The 24,126-nt window shown below is 40.8% G+C and overlaps 2 protein-coding genes across 2 annotated transcripts in view; one reads left to right on the forward strand and one right to left on the reverse strand.

The window, feature by feature from the left end:
- Positions 1-13,253, forward strand: part of CPE (carboxypeptidase E) — a gene marked incomplete at both ends in the record, with an annotated part of 108,232 nt that extends 94,979 nt beyond the window's left edge. Inside the window, 4 exons of the mRNA XM_082838950.1 lie at positions 3,540-3,679; positions 8,790-8,889; positions 11,432-11,550; positions 13,155-13,253. Coding sequence (XP_082695076.1) covers positions 3,540-3,679; positions 8,790-8,889; positions 11,432-11,550; positions 13,155-13,253 — 458 coding nt within the window. The remainder of the gene's footprint in view (positions 1-3,539; positions 3,680-8,789; positions 8,890-11,431; positions 11,551-13,154) is intronic.
- An 8,303-nt stretch (positions 13,254-21,556) lies between these two features.
- Positions 21,557-22,339, reverse strand: LOC309961045 (tetratricopeptide repeat protein 19, mitochondrial-like; the record flags this gene model as incomplete). The annotated part of the gene is made up of 1 exon (XM_082838074.1): positions 21,557-22,339. Exon 1 carries the CDS (start codon positions 22,322-22,324, stop codon positions 21,557-21,559), a length of 768 nt encoding a protein of 255 aa, XP_082694200.1. The 5' UTR covers positions 22,325-22,339.
- Between the last annotated feature and the right edge of the window lie 1,787 nt (positions 22,340-24,126).

Below are 24,126 nucleotides of genomic sequence, written 5' to 3' on the forward strand. Positions count from 1 at the left end.
TTTATTCCTAAGTATTTTATTGTTTTTGATGCTATTGTAAATGAGATTGATTTCTTTATATGTTTTTTGGATAGTTTGTTATTAACATATAGAAATGCAACTTATCTTTGTATGATGATTTGGTATCCTGCAACTTTTATGAAATATTTTATTAGTCCCAACAGTTTTTTTTTTCTTTGTGTGTGTGTGTTTGTGGAGTCTCTAGGGTTTTCTATACATAAGGTCATATCGTTACAGACAGAGATAATTTTACTTCTTCCTTTCCAACTTGGATGTCTTTTATTTATTTTTCTTGCCTCATTTCTCTGCCTAGAACTTCTAGCACTATGTTGAATAGGAATGGTGAGAGTAGGCACCCTTGTCTTGTTCTTGATCTTAGAGAAAAAGCTTTAAATCTTTCATCATTGAGTATGATGTTAGCTGTGGTGTTGTCATATATGGACTTTATTATGTGAAGATATGTTCTTTTTATACCCAATCTGTTGAGGGTTTTTATCATGAAAAAATGCTGAATGTTTTCAAATGCTTTTTCTACATATTTTGAGATGATGATATCATTTTTATCTTTCATTCTATTAATGCAGTATATTACATTTGTTGATTTGTGTATGTTGAACCATCCTTGCATCCTATGGATAAATTTCACTTGATCATGGTATATGACTTTTTTTTTTATGTACTGTTGAATTCAGTTTGCTAGTGTCTTGTTGAGAAATTTTGCATCTGTATTCATCATGATAATTAGCCTGTAATTTCTTTTCCCGTAGTGTCCTTATCTGGCTTTGGAATCAGCATAATGCTGGACTTGTAAAAAAGAGTTTGGGAGTGTTCCCTCCTCCTCAGTTTTTTGGAAGAGTTTGATAAGGATTGGTGTTAATTCTTCTTTAAGTGTATGGTAGAATTCACCAGTGAAACCGTCTGACCCTGGGCTTTTCTTTTTAGGAAGTTTTTGATTACTGATCCAATCTCCTTACCAATAATTGGTCTGTTTTGATTTTCTATTTCTTCATGGTTCAGTCTGGGTAGGTTGTATGTTTCTGTGAATTTATCCATTTCTTCTAGGTTATCCAGTTGTTGGCTTATAATTGTTCACAGTAGTCTTTTATGATCCTTTGTATTTCTATGGTATTAGTTGAAATGTCTCCTCTTTATTTTCAGATTTTTTTGAGTCCCCTCTCTTTTTTTTCTTGTTAAGTCTAACTAAAGGTTTGTCTATTTTGTTTATCTTTTCAAAAACCAGCCCTTAGATTTGTTTATCTTTTCTATTGTTTTCCTGGCCTCTATTTCATTTATTTCTGCTTTGATCCTTATTATTTCCTTCCTTCTGCCAATTTTGCCCTTGGTTTGTTCATTTTCTAGTTTTTTGAAGTGTAGGAATAAATTGTTTATTTTACATATTTCTTTTTTCTTTTAAATGTAGGCATTTATCATAATAAAATTCTTTCTTAGGACTGCTTTTGCTGCATCTCATAAGTTTTGGCAGGTTGTGTTTCTGTTTTCATTTGTTCAAGATATTTTGGCTTCCCTTTGACCCACTGCTTGTTCAAGAGTGTGTTGTTTACTTTTCTACATGTTTGTGAACTTTTCAGTTTTACTCTTGTTATGATTTCTAGTTTTGTACTACTGTGGTTGGAAAAGATACTTGGTATGATTTCAGTCTACTTAAGTCTGCTGAGATTTGTTTTGTGACCTATCATATGATCTACCCTGGAGAATGTTTCATGTATGCTTGAGAAGAATATTTATTCTGCAGCTGTTGGATGGTATGTTCTGTATGTCTGTTAGGTTCATATGGTATAAACTATAGTTCAAGGCCAGTGTTTCCTTACTGATACTCTGTCTGGATGATCTATTTATCCATTATTGGAAGTGGGGTACTGAAGTCCCCTACTATTATTGTACTATTGTCATTTTTCCCTTCAGACCTGTTAGTATTTGCCTAATATATTTAGATGCTCCAATGTTGAGTGTTTATATATTTTTGATAGTTATATCCTTTGACAAATTGACCACTTTATCAAAATATAATGACCTTCTTTGTCTCTTGTTTCAGTTTTTGGCTTAAACTGTATTTTGTCTGAGATAAGTATCACTACCTCTCCTCTCTTTTGGTTTCCATAAGCGTGGAGTATTTTTTGTCATCCCTTCAGTTTGAGCCTACATGTGTTCTTAAAGCTGAAGTGAGTTTCTTGTAGGTGCCATATAGTTGGGTCTTATTTTTTTATTTATTCAGCTACTCTATGCCTTTTTTTTTTTTTTTTTTTGTGGTACTTGGGCCTCTCACCGCTGTGGCCTCTCCTGTTGTGGAGCACAGGCTCCGGACGCGCAGGCTCAGCGGCCATGGCTCACGGGCCCAGGCGCTCCGCGGCATGTGGGATCTTCCAGGACTGGGGCACGAACCCATGTCCCCTGCATCGGCAGGCAGACTCTCAACCACTGCGCCACCAGGGAAGCCCCACTCTATGCCTTTTGATTGGAGAATTTAATCTATTTACATTTAAAATATTGATAAGGACTTCCCATTTTATTGTTTTCTGTTTTGCAGTTCCCTTGTTCCTTTCTTCCCCTCTTGCTGTCTTTCTTTGTGAACTGATGATTTTCTGCAATGGTAGGCTTTGATTCCTTTCTGTTTAGTTCTTTTTGCATCTACCATAGGATTTTGCTTTATGGTTACCATGAGGCTTACATAAAACATCTTATAGCATAACAGTCCATTTTAAGCTGTCAACAACCTAACTTTGATTGCAAACAAAAACTTTACCCTTTTACCTCCTTCCCCCCACATTTTATGTTTTGATGTCACAATTTACATCCTACCATTTTGTGTATCTATGAACAAATTATTGTAGCTATTGTTATTTTTAATATTTTTAAACCTTTATACTAGAGTTAAGTGATTAATACACTACCATATTAAAGTATCAGAATATTCTGAATCTGACGATATACTTACCTTTACCAGTGTGTTGTATATTTTTATATGTTTGCATATCACTAAATTAGGTCTCTTTGGCACTGAGCTGTGCCACCTTAGAGAAGGGGGTGATGCACACTCCCTTCAATGTGTCCAAGCTTGGATTTTTTTTTTCTCCAATGATGTGCTTTAACTTTTCCATTAGATTCCTGAACTTCCACAAAGGCACTCTATTCATGGGTAATTGTCAAAATTGGTGTTCTTTGGGGAGGGAAGACAGTAGAAAACTCCTATTTCACCATTTTAATGACGTCACTCTCAGTCTTCAAAGCTGATTCCAGCATTGTGGAATGTGGCTGATACTTGCTTTAGCACTGTAAAACAGCAATGTGTTACACTAAATGACTGCTTAAGAACCTGAGAGAGTTTGTGCTTGTGAGGTGGTAACTATTTCCCAAGTATGTTGTTCCATCGCTTATGGAAGGTGATTTCACTTGTGATTTCCCACAGTCTCCCCAAGATGCACTGGTTGGTACATATTTTACTTGGCCCTCAGCAGAGCAGTCTGTGTAGGGTTTTAGTCACCACATGCATATTTTGACTTTTCATTTCTTTTTTTTGGCAGGAATGCAAGATTTCAATTACCTCAGCAGCAACTGTTTTGAGATTACCGTGGAGCTTAGCTGTGAAAAGTTTCCACCTGAAGAGACTTTGAAGAGCTACTGGGAAGATAACAAAAACTCCCTCATTAGCTACATTCAGCAGGTAAACACAGTCTCTAGCATAAAATGGGAGATTTAAGAACATTTAAACCTGGAGTACAATAGTTTCCTAAGAGGATCCCAGCCTACAGGATTCCATCTGACCCAGAATGAGGATGCTGCGTTTGGAAAATGTATCAGTAGTGATTCAAATAGGCTTTCATTTGTCATAGGTTTTGTGGTTCATGAACATTCACTGAGAACTGACTAAACTGGAGAGTTGTGGAGAAGTGAGGTGACACCCTACTTTCTTTCATATTGTACTAAGCAAGGGCAATCCTAGGATCCTCCTCCACCCTTATCACCTTGTCTCTCAGGCATCTGAGGCAGGACCAGAACTAGAATGAGGTAAGTGAGGCACCTGGGATGCAAATTTAAGGAGCCTTTCACTCTCAGGGTCATGCAGGTATAGGATGTGAGTATCTCCTTAAATTCTGTGCCCCACATGCCTAACTTGTCTCACCCTAGACTCAGTTGGATCCATTATCATCTTCTACTCCCTCATCATCATCATCCCCGAATTAAAAATGAGGAATCCGAGGCACAGAGAAGTTAAACAGCCAGAATGTCTAGTTCCAGAATCACCATGCCATGTTGCCTCTCTTGACATAAGCTTAGATCTTTACCAGAGAGTCACTGTACAGAATTTGGGGGAATCTCACAATGTGTCAGAATAAAATACCTACCTACTCAGACTTAAACCAGGCCAGTGCCCTGATAGCCCTAGCCCTCTGTACCAGGTAGACACTGGCACCAGGGGCAGTGCTGGTGGGAAAGACCTAAGGACTCTTTTCTTTGCCTGCAGTGCCTTGACAATTTCACATTCCATTCTGTATGCGGCCATTTACACCCAAAGTCAGGGAGAGTAATGTTAGTTTCACATGCTGGCAGGTAGTCCAGACTAATGTTTAAGCTAATTTAACATAAACAAATGCTGTTTGCATATATAGGTACATATAAACATATACACATGAACCCAGTGCATTAAAAAATGTAAAATCAGGGCTTCCCTGGTGGCGCAGTGGTTGAGAGTCTGCCTGCCGATGCAGGGGACACGGGTTCGTGCCCCAGTCTGGGAAGAAACCACATGCCACGGAGCGCCTGGGCCCGTGAGCCATGGCCGATGAGCCTGCGCGTCCGGAGCCTGTGCTCTGCAACAGGAGAGGCCACAACAGTGAGAGGCCCGCGTACCGCAAAAAAAAAAAAAAAAAAAAAAAGTAAAATTAGCTTAAGAATTCTTTTACACATGTCACGTATACATATAATACCTTACCAAAAGGGATTATCATGGAATAGATCCAATGATGACAGACAGTGATTAAAAAACACCCATTACACAGGATTTTTTTAATCAGTGGGATCCTGCCGCATGTTAACATAAAAAGGCATTTTTCAACAACAAAACTAAGGATAATTAGCCATGGTGACCCTGGAACAAACGTAGTGGGTACCCCTGTAGAATGTCCTTTGAGGAGAGCTATATTTGGATGGACCTTTATTTATTTATTTTTTTTGCGGTACGCGGGCCTCTCACTGTTGTGGCCTCTCCTGGTGGACACTGCGCCACCAGGGAAGCCCTGGATGGACCTTTTAAGAGCAAAATTTAAACATATAGTTTTAGGCAGAGGAAGTAAGATGGGCCAATTTGGTGTGTTCTTTGCCTGGGTATCAAAGAATGCCTCCTTAATACAATGCTTTTCATTTTATGTACATATTTTTTCAACAAAAATTAAGCTATTTTCATGTCCTAGGTACCCTGTGAGGTACTGGGGAGAGTGCCCTCAAGAAGGCTTTGTATTAGTGAGGTTCAGATATCAATACCTAATTACAAGAGAGGATGATAAATGCTAAAATAAAGAGCAGTGGCAGTACACAGAAGGGTCCCTATCCCAGTCCTGCCAGTTCAGAAAAGGCTTATTGGAGCTATGCTATAGGATTCCCTATAGTCCATGTCAATAAGATTATTACCCTGTCAACAATTAAAAAACTAATTCAGCTGCTACTTAAGTTCTCTCTTAGTTCTTGAGAAAAAAAATGCAATATAAAACAAAACCCAAATGTGTGCCATTGGAAAGAGGAGAATGCTTGTCATATTTATGGTGGCAGGTGCATTAATTCATCTAAAAGCTGTTACAATTTATGTAAGAATAAGCTGAAAAGAAGAGGGACCAGGTCCTGTTTTATGCCACTTGGAATGAGAATTTGATCTGTCCACAGATACCTGTGACCCACCCTGGCATGACATCAGTGTTATGGTGCAGACTATATAGAAGCAGTAAGAGTGGTATTTGCAGTGAGCTCACACAGCTTGCCTCGGAGGACACTCTAGTTTAGGGAATCAAAGGCTGGCGGAAGATCAGTGAAGACTGCCAGAAGTTCTGTGTTGAAATTTTCTTGACAATGGAACAATATGGTGGTGATTAATGATTGAACACCTGGGCCTAAAATCTAAGTGTGGACTAATTTTACAACTCGTGGAAAGTAGGTGATTAGGGGATCCAATTCAGTAATTGGTTGAGAGGAAATCTCTTGCAGAGTTTTAAAGGAATGTTTGCAGGAACTGGAACTGTAAAGTTAATTAGGGTAAATAGTTTGCTAAGAAGAGCTCCCACACAATAGCTTTGGAACCATCTAGTTCTCAAAATTTCCAAAGAATTTTTCAAGAATGGTTCATGAGCACCTGCATCAGAATCATCTAGATTCTTGTTAAAAACGAGTTTCCTGTCCCAACACTGAATCACACTCTTAGCAGGGCAGGACTCCAGAGTCTCCATTTCAGCAAGCTCTCTGGGGGGCATTTAAGTATTCGAGGATTTAAGGGCTATTGACATAAACAGTTCTAGTAACAATGAAGAATATTCTGGATTTTTTTTTTAAAGCCTTGGTTGATTGAAATGTCCTGGAATCTGGGGAGAGAGAATTATAGGAAGGACAAGTGTAGTAAAATAGCTTCCCCAGGTATGAGTGAAATTTGAACTTCTGGGATTTCTTTTGCAAAAGTCTTAAAGTGACAGTATTTTCTAGTCTGCATTCCTGTGGAGTCGTGACAGCCTATAACACTTCAGTTGAGATTTATTCCTACAGTGGAAAATTTCTAACAGAAATATTGTGCTTCACAATTGGCATATCAGAGATAGACATTTACTTATTTAACTATTTGTTAATCACATACTGTAATTTAAGTCTTGGGTTGCAGAGGCAGAAAAAAGTAAAGTTATGAATATTAACTGGGTATATTTGTGCCTAATGTAGGTGCATTATATGTTTTTGAAATGATTGATTTATTTTCCAAAGATGAGGAAGTTTAAAACTTTCATTTCTTTAAGGTTTATAATATATCAGGATTATAGTGCCTCAAGATGAATAAATTCATCTCCACAATTTTTCTGATCCCAGTGACTTTTACCATGTGAATTTCATTCAGAAAGCTAACTTTTCTTGTTTCCAGTGGCTAAATTTCAGCCTCTTACAATTTTGGTTAGCTAATCCATAGGTAAGTCTTGGGGAAAAGTCTAAGAATGTCTTTTTGTTTTAAAAAAGTGTTTACTCTCTTCTCACTATACTGGTTGCCATTAAAATATTGTTTATTATTACTGACAACATGTATAGCTTTTTACCATTGGTAAATTGCCTTTAGAGAAAAGAATTGTGTGTTACTTTTATAGAGTTTCAGAGGTTTTGCTTTTTTAAAAAATAGCAAATGGGGGCTTCCCTGGTGGCGCAGTGGTTGAGAGTCCGCCTGCCGATGCAGGGGACACGGGTTCGTGCCCCGGTCCGGGAAGATCCCACATGCCGCAGAGCGGCTGGGCCCGTGAGCCATGGCTGCTGAGCCTGCACATGAGCCTGTGCTCTGCAACAGGAGAGGCCACAACAGTGAGAGGCCCGTGTACCACAAAAAAAAAAAAAAAGCAAATGAAAAAAGAATTTGCTGATATCCAGGGCTATCTCTTTGATAAAACATTGTACCGCTGCCAAATTTATTCTCCAGTGACAAAGGGATACATGAGACTTATTCTACTTTCTGTAGGGAAATATTCAAATATCATCAATAGCAAAAGAAAATTCATTTTCTGGGGCCAGATGAGTGAGGAGCAACTGGAGCATTGGGGAGGGGGATGTTTTGTTAGGTAATCAAGCTTAATAGATTATCATTTGATATTTCAGAAGCAGTACCTTCTCAGAGACCTTAAGTGGCTCTCCGTCACTTCAAATACATATTGACTTAGTTGAATTATCATTTAAAAATAAAGCTGTTTCTGGGGCTTCCCTGGTGGCACAGTGGTTGGGAGTCCACCTGCTGATGTAGGGGACATGGGTTCGTGCCCCAGTCCAGGAAGATCCCACATGCCACGGAGCGGCTGCACCCGTGAGCCGTGGCTGCTGAGCCTGCGCGTCCGGAGCCTGTGCTCCGCAATGGGAGAGGCCACAGCAGTGAGAGGGCCGCGTACCGCAAAAAAAAAATAATAAAAATAAAAGAAAATAAAGCTGTTTCTGTAGTTTGCATTGCAGTAGTTAGTTGATGACAGCAACTTAATTCACGGGCTTGTCTCAATAAAAACTCTTCCATTTTATTTCTAAACCCAGTTTTCAGTTAGTAAGTTCACTGACCTTTCATGCACTGATTATCAACCAAAATGATATTATTAATTGGTTTAATGCAAAAGTATTCACAGTGTATATCCTTTTATCTAGAAGTAAAAAGTATTGAAGGGCTGTAATGTGGTTATCTTTTTAACTGACAGCTGCCATATAAAGTATACGCAAGTGACCAAATTTAAAATAGAGAGAAAACAATGAAATGTGCTAAGACCAGAACTGTTTTACACATTGACAGACCTTTTTGTTTTGTTTTTGTTTTGGTGGTTTGTAAGGTACTTCAAAGTCTTCTTTGACTCAGAACAAGATATCAGTTTTCAGGGGATTACTTCTCATTTGTCTGCTTGCAGAAAAGCAGAGTAAAGAGTACACAGAAAATTCAGTGGCTTTTTTTAGCTTGTTTTGATTCTTAAACAGTGGGGATCTGCAGTATTTTGCTAGAAAATAAGATGTTTGATTGAAGCATGTTTTTAGGTCGTTTCTAATACAGATTTTTTGGTTGTTCTTGACCATCACAGATACACCGAGGGGTTAAAGGATTTGTCCGAGACCTTCAGGGTAACCCAATTGCCAATGCAACCATCTCCGTGGAAGGAATAGACCATGATATCACATCTGGTGGGTGTTTTCTGCCATGATCGGAGGCTCTAGTATTGCACACGAGAGCGTGGTTACTTCTTAGCATAGTTATACTTCTTACACTGTTCTAAGCAAAGCAATTAAATGCGTCATGTCTCTTTACCCTCTCTCTCCCCCCAGCTTTGATCTAGTTAAATTTTTTCTGGGGAGCAGGTCAAGCAATTACTTAGGATGGCTGCTGCGCTTAGAAATTGGGGTGCAGCAGGTGGCGCCCTTTCCTCAGCTGTCTCACCCCAGAGCTGTGAGGTGGGGCCATCTGCGGGAGTCTCTGCAGTTGTCGAGGCAAAGGAAGATGAACCAGCTGGAATTAAAATACTGATCTCTTCTAAGAAGAAGTACTAATGAGCTGTTAATTGGTGAACCTCAGGAGGGAGCAGAAGAGTAGGAAGGACGGTAACTGCCAGTGTATTGTGTGTCTAGGATTTCCCATCCATTTCTTCATTTAATCTGTATCATAAATCCAGATGTATTCAAGGCTGAACAGGATGTTACAGGATTGAGGTTGATGTTAGTTATTTCTAAGTTTAAAGCCTCATTTCCATTTTCCTACTTTGGGGAAAATGATGTATTTTCCTGGCAAACCTACCTACTCCTGTTAATAAATATCTATCCAGGTCGTTTTAGTGTAACTCTCATTTGTTGGGATCTTTTCAACAACAACAATATCTTTTTAGCTATAAACTCTACATGTTTGTAGACCTTAGCATTAATTAACCTTTAGTGCCCAAACATCCTATACCATTACCTATTTCTTAACCTCCACATTTATAATGTGTATTTTTAAAATTCTGAATATTTGTTCTCTAAAACTCCATTTATTTATTCATTAAACAATACTTATCAACACCCCATGAAGTGCCAGCCCAGCTTCCAGACCAATATGCCAGAACCTGTGCCAAGTTATTGCTCCCTTCGCCCCCAGGGAGGGGCTCCTGAAGGACCCAGGCCATGTCCCCTGTGGCCACAAGTAACTGCTTCTGTTAACTCTAGCGTAACATACAAACATTATTTTCTCTGCATTCCAGCTGTGAAAAATTTAGAAAAATCTGGACGTTGGGAATAATTATAGGTAGAAAGGAATGAAATCTGAGGAGTGGGCTCTGGGACACTGCAGCTTTTCTAGGGCAGGGTGAGGTAGTAGGGAGGGATGAACAACGGGGTCTAAGGTGGAGAGAAAACCCAGTGCCTTGTTCAGGAAGGCTGGAATGTTTCAGGAGGGAGAGAGTGTGAAAAGTGTCAGGAATGAGGCAGAGTGGAGAATCTTGTGGATAAGGCAGAGTGGAGAGTCTTGATGAGTCTATTGCAATGGACCAGCGGAGCCCGATTGGGGAGGGTCTAAGGAGAGAGGAGGAGACACATTTGATTTTTCTGTAAAGCAAAGAAGATAAATGAGGCACTAGCTGAAAGGAGATGTAGAGTCCAGAGGTAGAATGGAAGAGATGGTGATGGGGGTTTATTTTTTTCTGATGGTTTCCATATTCACAATGAAATACAATGTGAAGCATCAACAGAGAGTGAGGATGAAGAGGATGCTTTACAGGTGTTAGGAAAAGGGAGACTGTCCACTAGGTCCTTGGTATTCAGAGTATGACCCCTACCAACAGCTGAATTCAGCATCACCTGGAGCTGGTCAGAAATGCAGAAGCTCAGGTCTCATCCCAGAGCTAGTGAATTAGAATTTGTACTTTACTGTTTCCCAGGTGATTGATGCACACTAATCTAGGAAATGGGAGAGTGAAAGGGCTTGGGAGGAAGACAGGGCAGGACCAGAGCCTGTGGAAGGCTGGTGTTTGTGGACAGGAGACAGCCCAGCTTGGGTATGTGTTTTCCCCAGCCCCTCACAGCCACAGGGGCAGGCAGACAGTAGAGGAGGTGGGTGTTACTCAGCGCTGGTGGTTTGCCAGGCCTATAAGCAGGTGGGGAACAGCACATAGGTTGAAGGATATGTGTATCGTTGACTGGGGTGCCCAGGAACCTAAGCTGCTCAAGGAGAAGACGGGGGTGTGAGGGGAGGAATGGGAACAGAAGTCCTCTGGAGGGCTGATTGTAAATGCAGTTCCTAGAAGGCAGCCAGACCAACTATTCTGAGTCTTTAGAAATTTAAATTTCTAACAAGTCCCTGAGGGTTTCTGACAAGGTGCCTTCAGCCACACTTTCTGAGACTGACCTAGACTCAGACCGCCGGGTCTTCACAGCCAGATGCTCGGCAAGAATCAAAACATGGTGCCAGATGGTGGGATCCCACTGCCTGGGGACTTGATATATCTGTTAACCTGTGTTACTCCTGACATGATTATGATGATTCATCATATTAGAAGATTTATTAGATAACTTAACATTAATGTCTGTAAAATTGCTGTAAGTAACGATGCCCTCTAGAGAGTGTCATGCTCTTTTCAATGGAATTTCATTAAATTCAGTAAACATCTACTTTTAAAACAGGGAATCAAAATTGAACTTAGATGGCATAACTATGCATTTCATATATGTGCCTGTGACTTGAAATTTTGTTGCCCTGCAGCAAAGGATGGTGATTACTGGAGATTGCTTGTTCCTGGAAACTATAAAGTTACAGCCTCGGCACCAGGCTATCTGGCGATAACAAAGAAAGTGGCAGTTCCTTATAACCCCGCTGTCAGGGTAAGTGATCGTGATAATAGCTAAAATGTATTAAGCACTTACCATGGGTCAGGCATGTTTAAGTGATTATATTTAGCTCTCATAATAATTCTGTGAGATAGAAGCCATTATTATCCTGTTATCCATCTGTTAAAAGATGAGAAAACTGAGGCCTAGCAAAGTTAAGTGACTTGCCCAAGGGCTCAGTGATTGATTTAACACCACTCAGTGTGAAGCTCTATTACCATTTCTCAGTTTTTGAAGAGATCCACCAGAAAATCAAATAAAACCTTAAAAAAAATGAAGCTTTTATTTGCTGACCTTGATTTCAAACTCAATAATATTCTGTTCAATTTATCTTTTTATCCCTAGCACCTAGTATAATACCTTACTCAATAAGTATTTGGAAAAATAAATTAGGCCTGCAAGGTAAATTTAGGCATTAACTAAACATTTATTAAGCACACACTATGAGCAAGGCCCTCTATGCTAAGAACTATCAAGAATGATACCTATTTAAGTAAATACCATTTATTTTACTAGGAAGGTGGTGGTGATAAGACCAAAACTCCTTTAGAGAAGGATTTTACTATTGTCCTTGTATTACGTTTACTATGGAATGGCCTACAGAGTTTCCAATTAAAAAGCTTGAAAAGAATTTATTGTATTTTTGTTTATGTCCCCAAAGTTTGGAGTATAAATGCTTAGTTTTGCAAACTAAATATCCTGAGGTTTTAACTGTTGCTTTGGTTTCGATTGTGTGTATGTATATATTAGGCTGGATATGTATTAAAATCAGGAGGTAAATTTGGGCAAATAAAACCTGGACAAAAGTAGCTCCAGAGCCAGGTTGTAAAAGGTTCAGCTATTTTGACCCTTAGCCTTTCTAGCCCGTGTGAGTTCAAGGAGGTATTGAGTAGTCACTTTCTTAAATAACCACAGGCTCAAGTGGCCAGATCAAAGAACTCTTAGATCCATGTGGAATGGGGCATGGCTATCTCCTGGGCCCGGGGAGGACTGGGGTTTGGAGCTGCGTATTTTGAATAGTCCTTTGTGCAGAAGTGTATGAATTCTCCATAGACCTGATGAGGATGCCCAGTTCATAGGAGAGTTGAGTTCCTGCACTACTGGCCTTCGTGGTGGTTTGGAGATGTGTGTATTTCCATCATTTTTTTTTAGCAGATTCAAGGTTCTAGAAAGCAGAACCTTGTGGATTGGAACACCAGGACACTGAACTGCATTCTTCCATATTTCCCCAGCTTTTAGGAGAAAATTTAAGGTTGGCAGGAGAAGCTCACTGAATAGTCAAAGGCAGAAAACTAATTATAAGTTACAACTTTTTATGGGGGAAAAACTGCCTTTAAACAATCTGCCTCTAAATAATCTGCTTTCCAATAATTCTAGAAAGCTATTAGATCAAAGCACATTTGAAACATAATGGCTTTTGATATTCTTTTTCCCTAAAAGTGTCTTGTTGCTTATCATGAGAGGTTTTTTAGGATATATTTTAATTCAGGTGGCTGGATTGAGCTTATTTTAATAAACTCTAAACCTGCTGTTCTTTTCTCAGTTTTTAAAGGTACGTAATCAGTTTGATAACAATATACCCTTATTTCCTCCTTTAGGTTGATTTTGAACTGGAGTCATTTTCTGAAAGGAAAGAAGAAGAGAAGGAAGAATTAATGGAATGGTGGAAGATGATGTCAGAAACTTTAAATTTTTAAAAAGCCTTCTAATTAACTGCTTTTAATCTATATAATGTAGTATGATGTAATATGGCCATTTTCTTTTAGATTTTGTGCAGTTAATATTTAACATTGATTTATTTTTTAATCATTTAAATATTAATAGGCATTACTTAAAATAGACTCAAGTAAAAATATAAGAACTTGGTCTATAATGTTCATTTTCCTACATATAAGACACAGAAGACCATAGAAGAGATTTAAGTGATTTTGCCATTTTAGGTGTAGATGCAATAGTCCATGTATTATTTGCAATACAGAACTTTTTGAGTAATTCTAGATTTTAAAAGTTAGTGAGTCCTTTTAATGTAATTGGTGACAATGTCACATAATGAATGCCATCGGAAAGGTCAACAGCTATAGCTTGAGTTGTGAGCACTCTACTGCAAGACTTAAACCAGACCTGTGTAAATTGTCATTGTCTCTTGTGCTGACTAGCTATATAAGCATGATCTCGTTAATGCATTCTTGATGGGAAGAAAATGTAAACGTTTAGCAAGAGGTTTTATGAAAGGAATGGAAATTGACTTCTTGGTTGTACATATCGGGGCAATACTGTTATATTATTCAGCTGGCTAACACTGCTTCACAGTGTAGGGTTTCTCTTGGTTGTCGATTGTCCCAGAATTGCATTCTGAATGATTAAATATTAAAAAATTCCTATGATATATATTTTAATTCTCTATGATTTTTGGTCTAGAGTTGTGGTCTTGTGATAAAAAACATATGTATTCCCTTGAGAGTGGCCTCTCATTGGTTCATCCTGTATATTTTTAAATTTATTAAGTGACTGTTGTATGCCAAGCACCGTGCAAGCTCTGTGTGTATTATTTTGGTGGACAAAAGGTTCTGATTCCATGGATCTTATGGACCAGTTGTGGACATAGACTTTAAATAAATATACACACAAATGAATATGTAATTAAGCATTGTGATGAGTAAAGTGACAGGAAGGACTAGCGTGTGGAGAAAGAGAATGTCAGCACAACTTAATTTAGAGTGGATGAGGGGATTCAGGGATGGCCTCCCAATGCGTGTAAGCCCAGACCTAGGCTATGAGTAGGTGTGAGCAATGCAGAGTTACTGAGTGTAGGGGTGCATGTGTGTGTGCATAGTGGTGGTGGTATGGTTGAGCAATGCTCCAGGTACAGGTTTTTGATTAAATAGTGCTAACCATTGTAATAATAGACCCCCAGATATATACTGGCTTAAACACAATAGAAGTGTATTTCTTACTCAGGTACCGTACTGGGCAGAAGACAGAAAGATGAGATAGCTTTTCTCCACGCAGTCATTCTGAGTCTCTTTCTGACAGATGATCTTCCATCTTCCACATGTGGCTGCGAGAGTTGCCTGGTGGTCATCTCCATTGCAGCCAATGGGAAAGGGGAAAGAGCACGGAGGAGCATGTAGGGGATGTCTGTATGGGCCAGGCCTAGAAGAGGTATACGTGACTTATGATCACATCATATTGTCTAGAATTGTATCCTCTGGCTATAATGACTGCAAAGGAGTCTGGGAAATATAGTCTAGCAGCACACCTAGGTAGGTGAAGAGAATGTGATCTTTGCTGAGCATGTAACAGCCTCTGCCAGATAGAAGGAAGCGTAGGTGAAGATGCATTAGGGTAGGAAAGAACATGGCTTGCTGGAGGACTAGAAAAAGGACAGAATGACTGGAGCAGAGATGTGGGAGGTGGGAAGTAAAGGCCAGGAAAGTTGACAGGTACAAAATCATGCAGGACCTTATGGACCAGAATTGAGGATTCTGTTTTTAGAATCACTGAATGGTCTGAAGCTAGGAAAGGACATGATCTAATTTAAGTTTTAAAGGTCATTCTTGCCGCTGTGTCCAGAGTAGAAGCAAGAGTAGAGACTAGTCAGGAAGCTATTGCAGGGCCCAGAATAGTGGCGACTTGGATCAGGTTGTGGCAGTAGAGATGAGAAGATGTGCGTGGTTTGTGATGTATTTTAGAGGTGGAATTGACAGGCCTTGGTGAGACATTGGATGTGGGCGGTAAGGAGGCAGGTGTCACAGATGACATCATGTTTCTAACTTGACCAAATGGGTCCATGGCATGTGGCATATTGGAGAAGCAGCAGATTGCAAAGGTGAGAAGAAAAAATTTCAGTATAGGAAATGTTAAGCTTGAGATGCCTATGCTTGTGATATATACAAATGGAGGTGTTGCTTGTATGGCTGCATTGTCTATGTGTGAAGCTCTAAAAGAGGCCTGGGATTGGAAATAGAGATTTGACAGTAGTTGACATATAAATAAGGTGCTATATTATTTAATTATCCGAACTAGGGCATATTTGAGAATGAAAGGGGCACAACTAATTTTGCCAGGATGGCAAGTACAGCTCAGAGCTGCCAGGGGCAACTTGGGAGTAGGCTTACCTACCTATAGATGGTATTTAAAGTCATGAGAATGTATAAGATCCTCTAGGAAGAGCCCATAGAGTTAGAAGGAAAATAGGATCCGGACTGATCTCTGAGGAACTTCAGAATTCTGCTCCCTGTGTTTCATCTCAGACAGGATAAGCTAGGCTATGCTGCAGTAAGAAGCAAAACCCTAAATCTTAGTGGTTTAACTTAGTAATTTCATGAAATGCCTATAGGTCCCTGTAACTTTCCAGGAAAGTTGTCCTGCAGCGTGTAGTGACGCACCAGGAATGTTTCCGGCTCTGCTGTGGCTCTGCTGTCTCAACATAAAGTTTCCTTAGTCTCTTGTCTTAGATACAGGGACAGATACCTGGAGTCACTTCCGTCCACAGCTTATTGACAAGACCTCGGCACTTAGCCTCTTTGAACCAGAGCATTTGGTGAGCAACACTGTCACCACCTTAGTCTTCCCTTCTGGCCACCAACATACCTTTGCTCTTCTTTTTCCAAATATAGATTTCACCTAGCTCCTCCACAGGGGAGGCAGCTTAAAGTCACAGCAAATCAAGGCTTTGAGCTTCAGGTTTGGGATTTTTGAGGAGTCCCATGATAGCCTCTGTATGAGGTCTGCATATGGTCACTCTTGCTCCAGAAACTTGTGAACTAAAAAGAGAGGTTCTTTGCATCCCTCACACCCAACATACAGTGACAGAACAGAGTCAACACTCCATTCAGAATGGTAAGGAGTAAGAGGTGCCCAGCATTCACTGATCTGCAGCAATTCTGAAATCTTGCTGAACAGATATTTTACAGGCCTCCTCTTCAGGGGATGAAGAATGTTCCTGGATTCAGAATTGATTCTACGCTCTGGGAAGCACTTCCTTCCTCATTGTTCCCCGTGGCCATGGCCTTGCCTTCTTGAATGTCTCTCTCATTCACTCAAGACCTAGGTTGACAGAGGCCCCAGGTCACTGCAGCAGTGGGTAAGAGAGACCCAAGAACCAAGAACAGACTTGCCTTAGGCTGCAGGTGACACGTCAGCCCTGCTCACAATTCACTGGGCAGGACTAGACACATGGCCTTGCCTAACTGAACAGGATGCAGGAAATACTGGGGGGCAAGTAGAATTTTGGCCTCTGCCACAGGGCCATGCAGACAAATCCACCACTCATTTAGCAGTTGGAAGGAAGGTGTTAATTTCACATAGTTCTATCCTTACAGCAATTTGTGATTATGATACAGGGTTTCAAAGGTCCGAACTATCCTGGTCATGGTGTCAACATGCTCAGATTTTATCTGATGAGGAGTCTAGAATTGAGTGTTGTTGAGAAGGACTCTCCTTTCATTTGGTTAACGTTTCTATGTTGAAGGACCCCTACTGGAATGAGACTCTTGGCCTCTAGTCCATCCCTCACTCACTCTTTCCTACAGAGAAGCCAGCCACTCACTTGTTAGGTGATAACTGGTGAGCTAATTGGGTGGAACAAATCTATTAATATAAAAGGACAGTAATCTTCCCTTACCCTCCCTTCCCTGCCCCAGGCAGAGGCAGCTCCAGACTCTCCCCCAGTCACTGAGGGAGGCTTTGTGTGTGTGGGCGGTGCTGGGATGCAGGAAGGGCTTGTAGGGTACAGTATTAATAGGCTCTTTTGTCCACAGATCTAAGGTCACTTTCTCCAATCAGTTTATCAGTAATAAAGCTGACAGTTTAACCTGTTGGTCTCCTGTGTCTTATTTTTTGGCTGGTTCTGAACTCAGGAATGGAAGAATCCCTAAAACCTTTAAGAGATATAAATAATATGTTAGGTGTAGTGCTTTTTTTTTTTTTTTCAAAAAGTGAAATGGGACCAGCACCTCTTGCATTCTGAATATTGTACTTCTCTTATCTCTAGGATGATACTTACCTTTTTTGGAGGTTATGTTGCATTGTTGCCTCACATAAATTTGGCATAAATGTAAACTCTGAACTAAGGGTTTTGATTTGGTTTGAAACTACAGGTTAGAGCAGACAAGAACATGGGGGATATGAGAGCTGAGCGTTAAGCAGATCGGACTGTGAACAACAAGACCAAATTTTTTTAGGTAACGAAAATCAGAAAGGGAGAAGACTGGGCAGTTGATTTTAATGAGATAATGAACATATTTGAACTTTTTTTTCCCTCATTGACAAAATCAGACATTACTATGGAAGGAATAGCTAATGTCAACTCACATTTTGATTTTCAATTCTTCACATAAACAAAGATAAACTTGTGGAAGGGGAACTATGAACTTCGATATTTATATTTTATTTATACAACCTCTGAAATCTTTCAACAATTTGGTGTTGTGGGAGAGTAAAAACCCATCATTTGTTCCAACATACGACTCAACTTGTCTTTTCAAAATTCTCATGAGGATTGTCTTCTGTGGCGGGATTGGATGGCATTTGGGGTGTCTGCCTCAGGAAAGTCTGACAGAATAATCCTGACTTTCAGGTCTCACTTTATGTCTGCACTACTTCCTGCTTTTGCTGTTCTTAGGTAAATATCATTCTAGGTACTTATGAATGTTCTGATTCTTTATTTCTTTCTACTAGACAGCCAACTCAGTTATAACTTGAGTTTGTAGCATAGTGTAGTACATACCTTTAGTTTCATGTGATTAATTTAAATCATTGCAAATTCCCTGAGAATCAGTGTTTTTAAAAACAGAGCAAAACTTAGTTGGGTTAAGGGTCCTCAGTGCAACCCAGGCAGATATTGAAATATTCTGCAATGGCTGAGAAAAGAAAAATGAACTTATGAAGCTTCTAGGAAATGTTTATGATGCCAGGGGCCACAAGGCTGGTTTTGTATTGCTCTACTTTTTTCTGCCTCTTCTAGTTTTTAAACTATCTTAGCTCTTTTTCCCCTTTCCCTTCCTTTTCCTTTTTCCATTCTTCTCTTTTGATGTTTCATTCATCAGTTACCAAATGCTCATCCTGTGGTCTCTCCCAGAGAGCCAAATAGCATATCTCCGTGGTCCATGGCCATGGCCACGGTCATAATCATTACATCACTAGCGTCCTCACCACTACTGAGCATGTATTTGTGCCACACTCTGTGCCAGGCACTTTGAAATGCCATATTTTGAAACCCCACTGCAGCACTGAAAGATAGAAGTGTCGCAGCATTTCTATTTAACAGATGAAGAAACAGATGCAGAACTTAAATTCCTTACCTCATGCAGCTGGTAAATGGCAGACCAACATTAAAACTCCTAATTGCTTGACGCTGAGCCTGTCCTGTTACCTCATTTCTCTAGCATGACCCAGAAAGAGTTGTATTCTTCCTGATTAAACATATTGTTTTATTCTTTTGATTACTTCACATATGCTGATTGCTATGCTTAGGGTTTCTGGGGAGTATTTATTACCTACTCTGAAAGAAGCCCTTTAAAGATAATTTTAAAACATTTTGCAAATAAATACAATAAGGTCCTGTTTTATAGTTTCTTGCTACATGGAATTAGTATGAATCAGTTTGTTCCATCAAGTACCCTGTGGACATGGTGATGTTTGGCCCTGACATGAATGCCGTAGAGAGATGCATTTCAGGATTTACTAGGACATGTCAGTAACTGACAGCAAAGCAGGGCCGGTGAGGAAAGGAGAGCTTGGCACCACTACTGCCCCCTATTGCCCCCTTCCTCTGAGGAGGCAGGGATTCCTGGGCAGCTGACCAATTGCAGGCTCTGGTTGCAGAAGTTGTCTCTCTTGAGGTTGTAGTCAGGACAAGCTACAGCAGGAGTGGATGGGAGGGTATAAAATGAAATGCTAAGGGCCCTAAAGTCCAGTAGAAATTGATGTAGACAATAATGGGATGAAGGGATCAAGACCCTTAGTGTTAAGGCTGCTTTCCATGCAGAGAGAGGCTTCTGCTCGTGGACAAAGTTCCCAGTCGGTTTACAATTCTAGGAGGAAAGCTGGCAAAGGGGGCACCTCCGATGCACATATTAAATGAATTAATGTGTGTAATGCATTTTGAAAACTGCCTGGCATGTAGCAAGTGCTCAAGAATGTAATTATTGCTATTATTATTCAACGATGAGTTATTATTACTCAAAGATGTGTTATTATTTTTATTACTACTGCTGTTATTGCAAGGTAGGTTATGAGATTTGGTACTGAAAAACTGGGACCATGGAAGAAACCCCGGTAAAAGACCCACAGGTGGGACCAGTGCTTGGAAATGAGGTGAAAACCTAGTTATCAGAACTGCAATGGTGTAATATCGAGATGGAGATAAGACTCTTGGAGCTGTTTAAATATCCCTCTGTTAGATCAGGATCAGTCCAGGCAGCTGAAGTTGACTTGAGTCTGACGGTGGTACCAGTGGGCAGAAAAGGGAAAAAGATGGGGGCCTCATGCAAAAGGGTCTTCTTCCTTTTGTTTTATTTTATTGTAGAGTGTCTAGTTTATTATGAAAGGGTTCTCCCAGTATGTACACAGGAACCCAACTATAAGTTTATCCTGCCCACCCCACCCCCACCGGCATACCAGCAGCAACAGGGTTCCTTCGCGGTACCTAGAAGAACCGCAGAACTGCTGGGGTGAAAATATCATCAATGTTTTAAAGTACCTGTGAAACAGATGCAATGTTTAAAGTGTTTTTAAAGTACCCTGTGTTGTGTACTTTACACACTCTGAGGCAGTGTGATAAGGCTCTCAACACAGCGGCCTATCCAGGTAAGGTCATCCACCAGATGCCTTCTTCCAGGGCTAAGAGAGATTCTCACTACACACGAGGATACTGAGACCCAAACTCCAAAAGCCAGAGCTAGGATCCAGGGCACTGGTTCTTCTACAGCACCAGCAAGACACATCAGAATGACTGGGAAGCTTTCAACACTACACCTGCAGGGCCCCACTCGGAGTCAGAGGGTTTGGAGACACCGTGACCAGGTGCAGAGGAGTGAATGCTCAGAAAGCAGGGATGCAGGGCGTCATCATTCCTTGCCCTCCTTTTTTCACAGTTGTATATAACCAGATACATACAAAAACATACAGTTCACTTTTATTTATAATCAAATGGGCACTATGCTTTCAAGTGCCTAATTCCCACTTTAAAACTTCATGCTGTGGCACAGGGATATTGGCTCGGTGCTTTGTGACCGCCTGGAGGGGTGGGATAGGGAGGGTGGGAGGGAGGGAGATGCAAGAGGGAAGAGATATGGGAACATATGTATATGTATAACTGATTCACTTTGTTATAAAGCAGAAACTAACACACCATTGTAAAGCAATTATACCCCAATAAAGATGTTAAAAAAATAATTAAAATCAACTATATTTCAATAAAAAATTAAAATAAAATTCTAAAAAAAAACACAAAACTTCATGCTGGATGCTGGTGGCAAGCCAAGATACTACTTTTTTATGCATTAAATCCCACACTGGGCTTCAGGAGGTGGACTATAAGAGAAAATAATTCACCGTCATCCCCCTTTGCCATGAGACCGGTAGCTCTGTTCTGCCAGGTATTGATAAGAGAAGGCAGCAAATTGGTGGACAAAACTCTTGTGGGAGAGACGCCTGGCTGGCTGAAATGCCGGATCCCACCCCAGAGGGAAACTGGCCCCTCTTAATCTAGAGTTATTCTCGGACCAGCATGGACAGCACCTAACCAACCATCTGCTACAATGAAAAGCATTAACTGACACCCATCCCTAGAAGCAAAATCAGGTGGGGGTGAAAGTTTTCTTTGCAAAACAAACGTGGCCGTGTATACAGCTTATCCTCCAGCAAGGCTAAGTTGAGGGGACTTGAGTATCAAGGGTAAGGAATTTAAGCCATTGATCAGGGTGCCACTGGGACTAGAAAAAGAGGTGTTACTATAAATTCCCTACAACAAAAAGAGGTCTAGAGCTTAATAAGGTTATGATATAGGTCTCCTTTTTCTTGACATCTCAGCCAGTTCTTCCCTGATGTGCTGCAGAGAAACCTCATCTCTTTTCAGCTTTGCTCGCTTCAGCGCTTCCTGGTAGATCTCTTCTGCTTGTGCATATCGTTCTCTGTGCATCAGGATCGCAGTTAGATTCCTGAGCAGCACGTGGAGCTCAGGGTGCCCCACCTGTCTCGCCAGGTCTGATGCCCTCTGCGCGTGAACACAGGCCTCATCCGAGCGGCCCTGTGCATCCAGGGTGGTGGCCAGGTCACTCAGCAGCACGATGGTCTGTGGGTGTCTTTCTCCTAGTATTTCTTCAGAAATCTGCAAAGCTTTTTCATTCATCCTTTGTGCCTGTGATGGCTGATTGGAGAACAGAAGGTAGCGGGCATGGGTGTCCAGGCACGTGCCCAAGAGGAGGTGGGTGTTGGCTTTCTCTTCCACTGACAAAGTGTCTTCTGATAATTCCTTTTCTCTTTCAATTTTTTCCTCTAGAGTTGAAATGCAGAATTCATAACCAACAAGAGCCAATTCCTGTCTATTCTGAGCAGCATAAATAGTGGCCAGCTTTAGAGAGATTTCTATTATTGCATTGTCTTCCTGTTCCATGGCCCTTCCAAGCAGGTAACTCATTGTTGGTTTAAAAAGTTTTCCCACCCAATCGTAAGTGTAAGTGATGGCCTTCTTGTTATCACTCTTATAGGCAAGATGAAGAGCATCACACAAAATTAGCTCTGCCTCTGCTGGCTCATCTTTCATGATGCACAACTGCCAGCAGTGGCAGCAGGCCCGGACCCCGGCCACGCGGCGCCCCTCGGCACGGCAGCACGTACACCGTGGGCGCCGGGCCTCCTGCTGGCCCCGGCCCTCCTGCTGGCCCCGGCCCTGCCACCCCGCCGCAGCTGGTAACAAAAGGGTCTTCTTTGGTAATATTTTTAGTGTCAACTATAGCAGTATTTGAATAACTTAAAATGATCTAAAATAATTATTCGTATTTTTTCTACTCATTTCTGTGTTTAATCAGCAACGATTTAATATTAAGGCCAGAATGATACAATGAAAAAGAGCAATAAAACCATAATGAATTTATACTTCAAGATTTGTGAGGTTAGTGTCCAACCTCCACTGTGAAAACTTGGTGTTTCTGAAATGTCATCAGCTAAACATCCATGTGGCGAGTACAGTGGTGGAAGATGGTGGGACACGGGGTTACTGGGCATGGGTGTCTGTCCTCAGGTATCTGTTGGAAGGATGATGATGTGAGAGAGGAAGGTGCATGGTGTCAGGTGAGCAGCCTCCCCTTGAACAAAGGTGTCCCAACATCGACCCACAAATACAATCAGAGCCTGATCAACAGCAAGCAATCCATCTGACATATTTAGAAAACTTACGGGGAAGAAAACACTGATGAAATAATAGACACAGGGCTTCCCTGGTGGCGCAGTGGTTGAGAGTCTGCCTGCTGATGCAGGGGACACGGGTTCGTGCTCCGGTCCGAGAAGATCCTACATGCCGCGGAGCGGCGAGGCCCGTGAGCCATGGCCACTGAACCTGCACGTCCGGAGCCTGTGCTCCGCAGTGGGAGAGACCACAACAGTGAGAGGCCCGCGTACCACAAAAAAAAAAAAAAAAAAAGACACAAATAAACTTGCCCTTTTTACTATATAAACACTTAAAATGTACCTACTGCAATTGCTATAAAACTGGAAGAAATACAGTCTTTTTCTCATATTTCTTTCCTATATGATTTTTCAGAATTAAACTGTAACTGGCTCTGTGTCTTAAAATTGATCTGGCTGAAAACCTATTCATGGACTTAAAAAAACTGACTAGTGAATAATGAATTTCTAAGAAACCACTAATTGATTACAATAAAACAAAGCATAACACATGTACAAAATATGTAAACAATGATACAATGACTTTTTGAATAGCTTAATCAGTGGATGAGTTAGTCAAATTTCATGAGTTTGAACATCCTAATAATGCATTCTCCTTGTCTTGATTAGATGACTTATGATTTTCCAGTGAACGAACATTCTGGCTAAAACTGCTGTTTCTTCTCACATTTTACACTAATATTTATTCTAGAAATTCCTGAAAAATCAGCCCTGACACCACCACGCCCACTTCCATCCCCGCCCTTGCAATGAAACAGTCTACAAGCAGCTGGCCACAGTCATTTGCCCACTGCTACCCTCCAGAAACTTCCCTGCAGATTTTCCTTTGTGTTTATTTTAAACCTTAAATTTGAAGAGCAAGATGGTGAGGAAAACATGTTGAGCCTGACCAGGGCTCTGTGCAGTTGTTGGAGTCCTGGCTCGTCTGGTCACGTGAAACACGGCTGTGGGATTTGGAGTCTGGTCAGAGAAGATTAAAGCGGCGGTGGCGCAGCATTCTTCACTTTAAACCTCAATATACTTCCCTGTGCACTAAATACACAGAGGTATTTCAAAGCCAAGTGTGTGTGTGATTAACGTAAGAAAGCGCCAGCTATGTGTGTCCACCTCAAGGTCCGGCCACATGTGCTCTTTCAGTCTGCAGGAGGCACCGACAGACAG

This window comes from Leucopleurus acutus (genome assembly GCF_964270905.1).
Source record: "Leucopleurus acutus genome assembly, chromosome: 4".
Classification (NCBI taxonomy): Eukaryota; Metazoa; Chordata; class Mammalia; order Artiodactyla; family Delphinidae; genus Leucopleurus; species Leucopleurus acutus.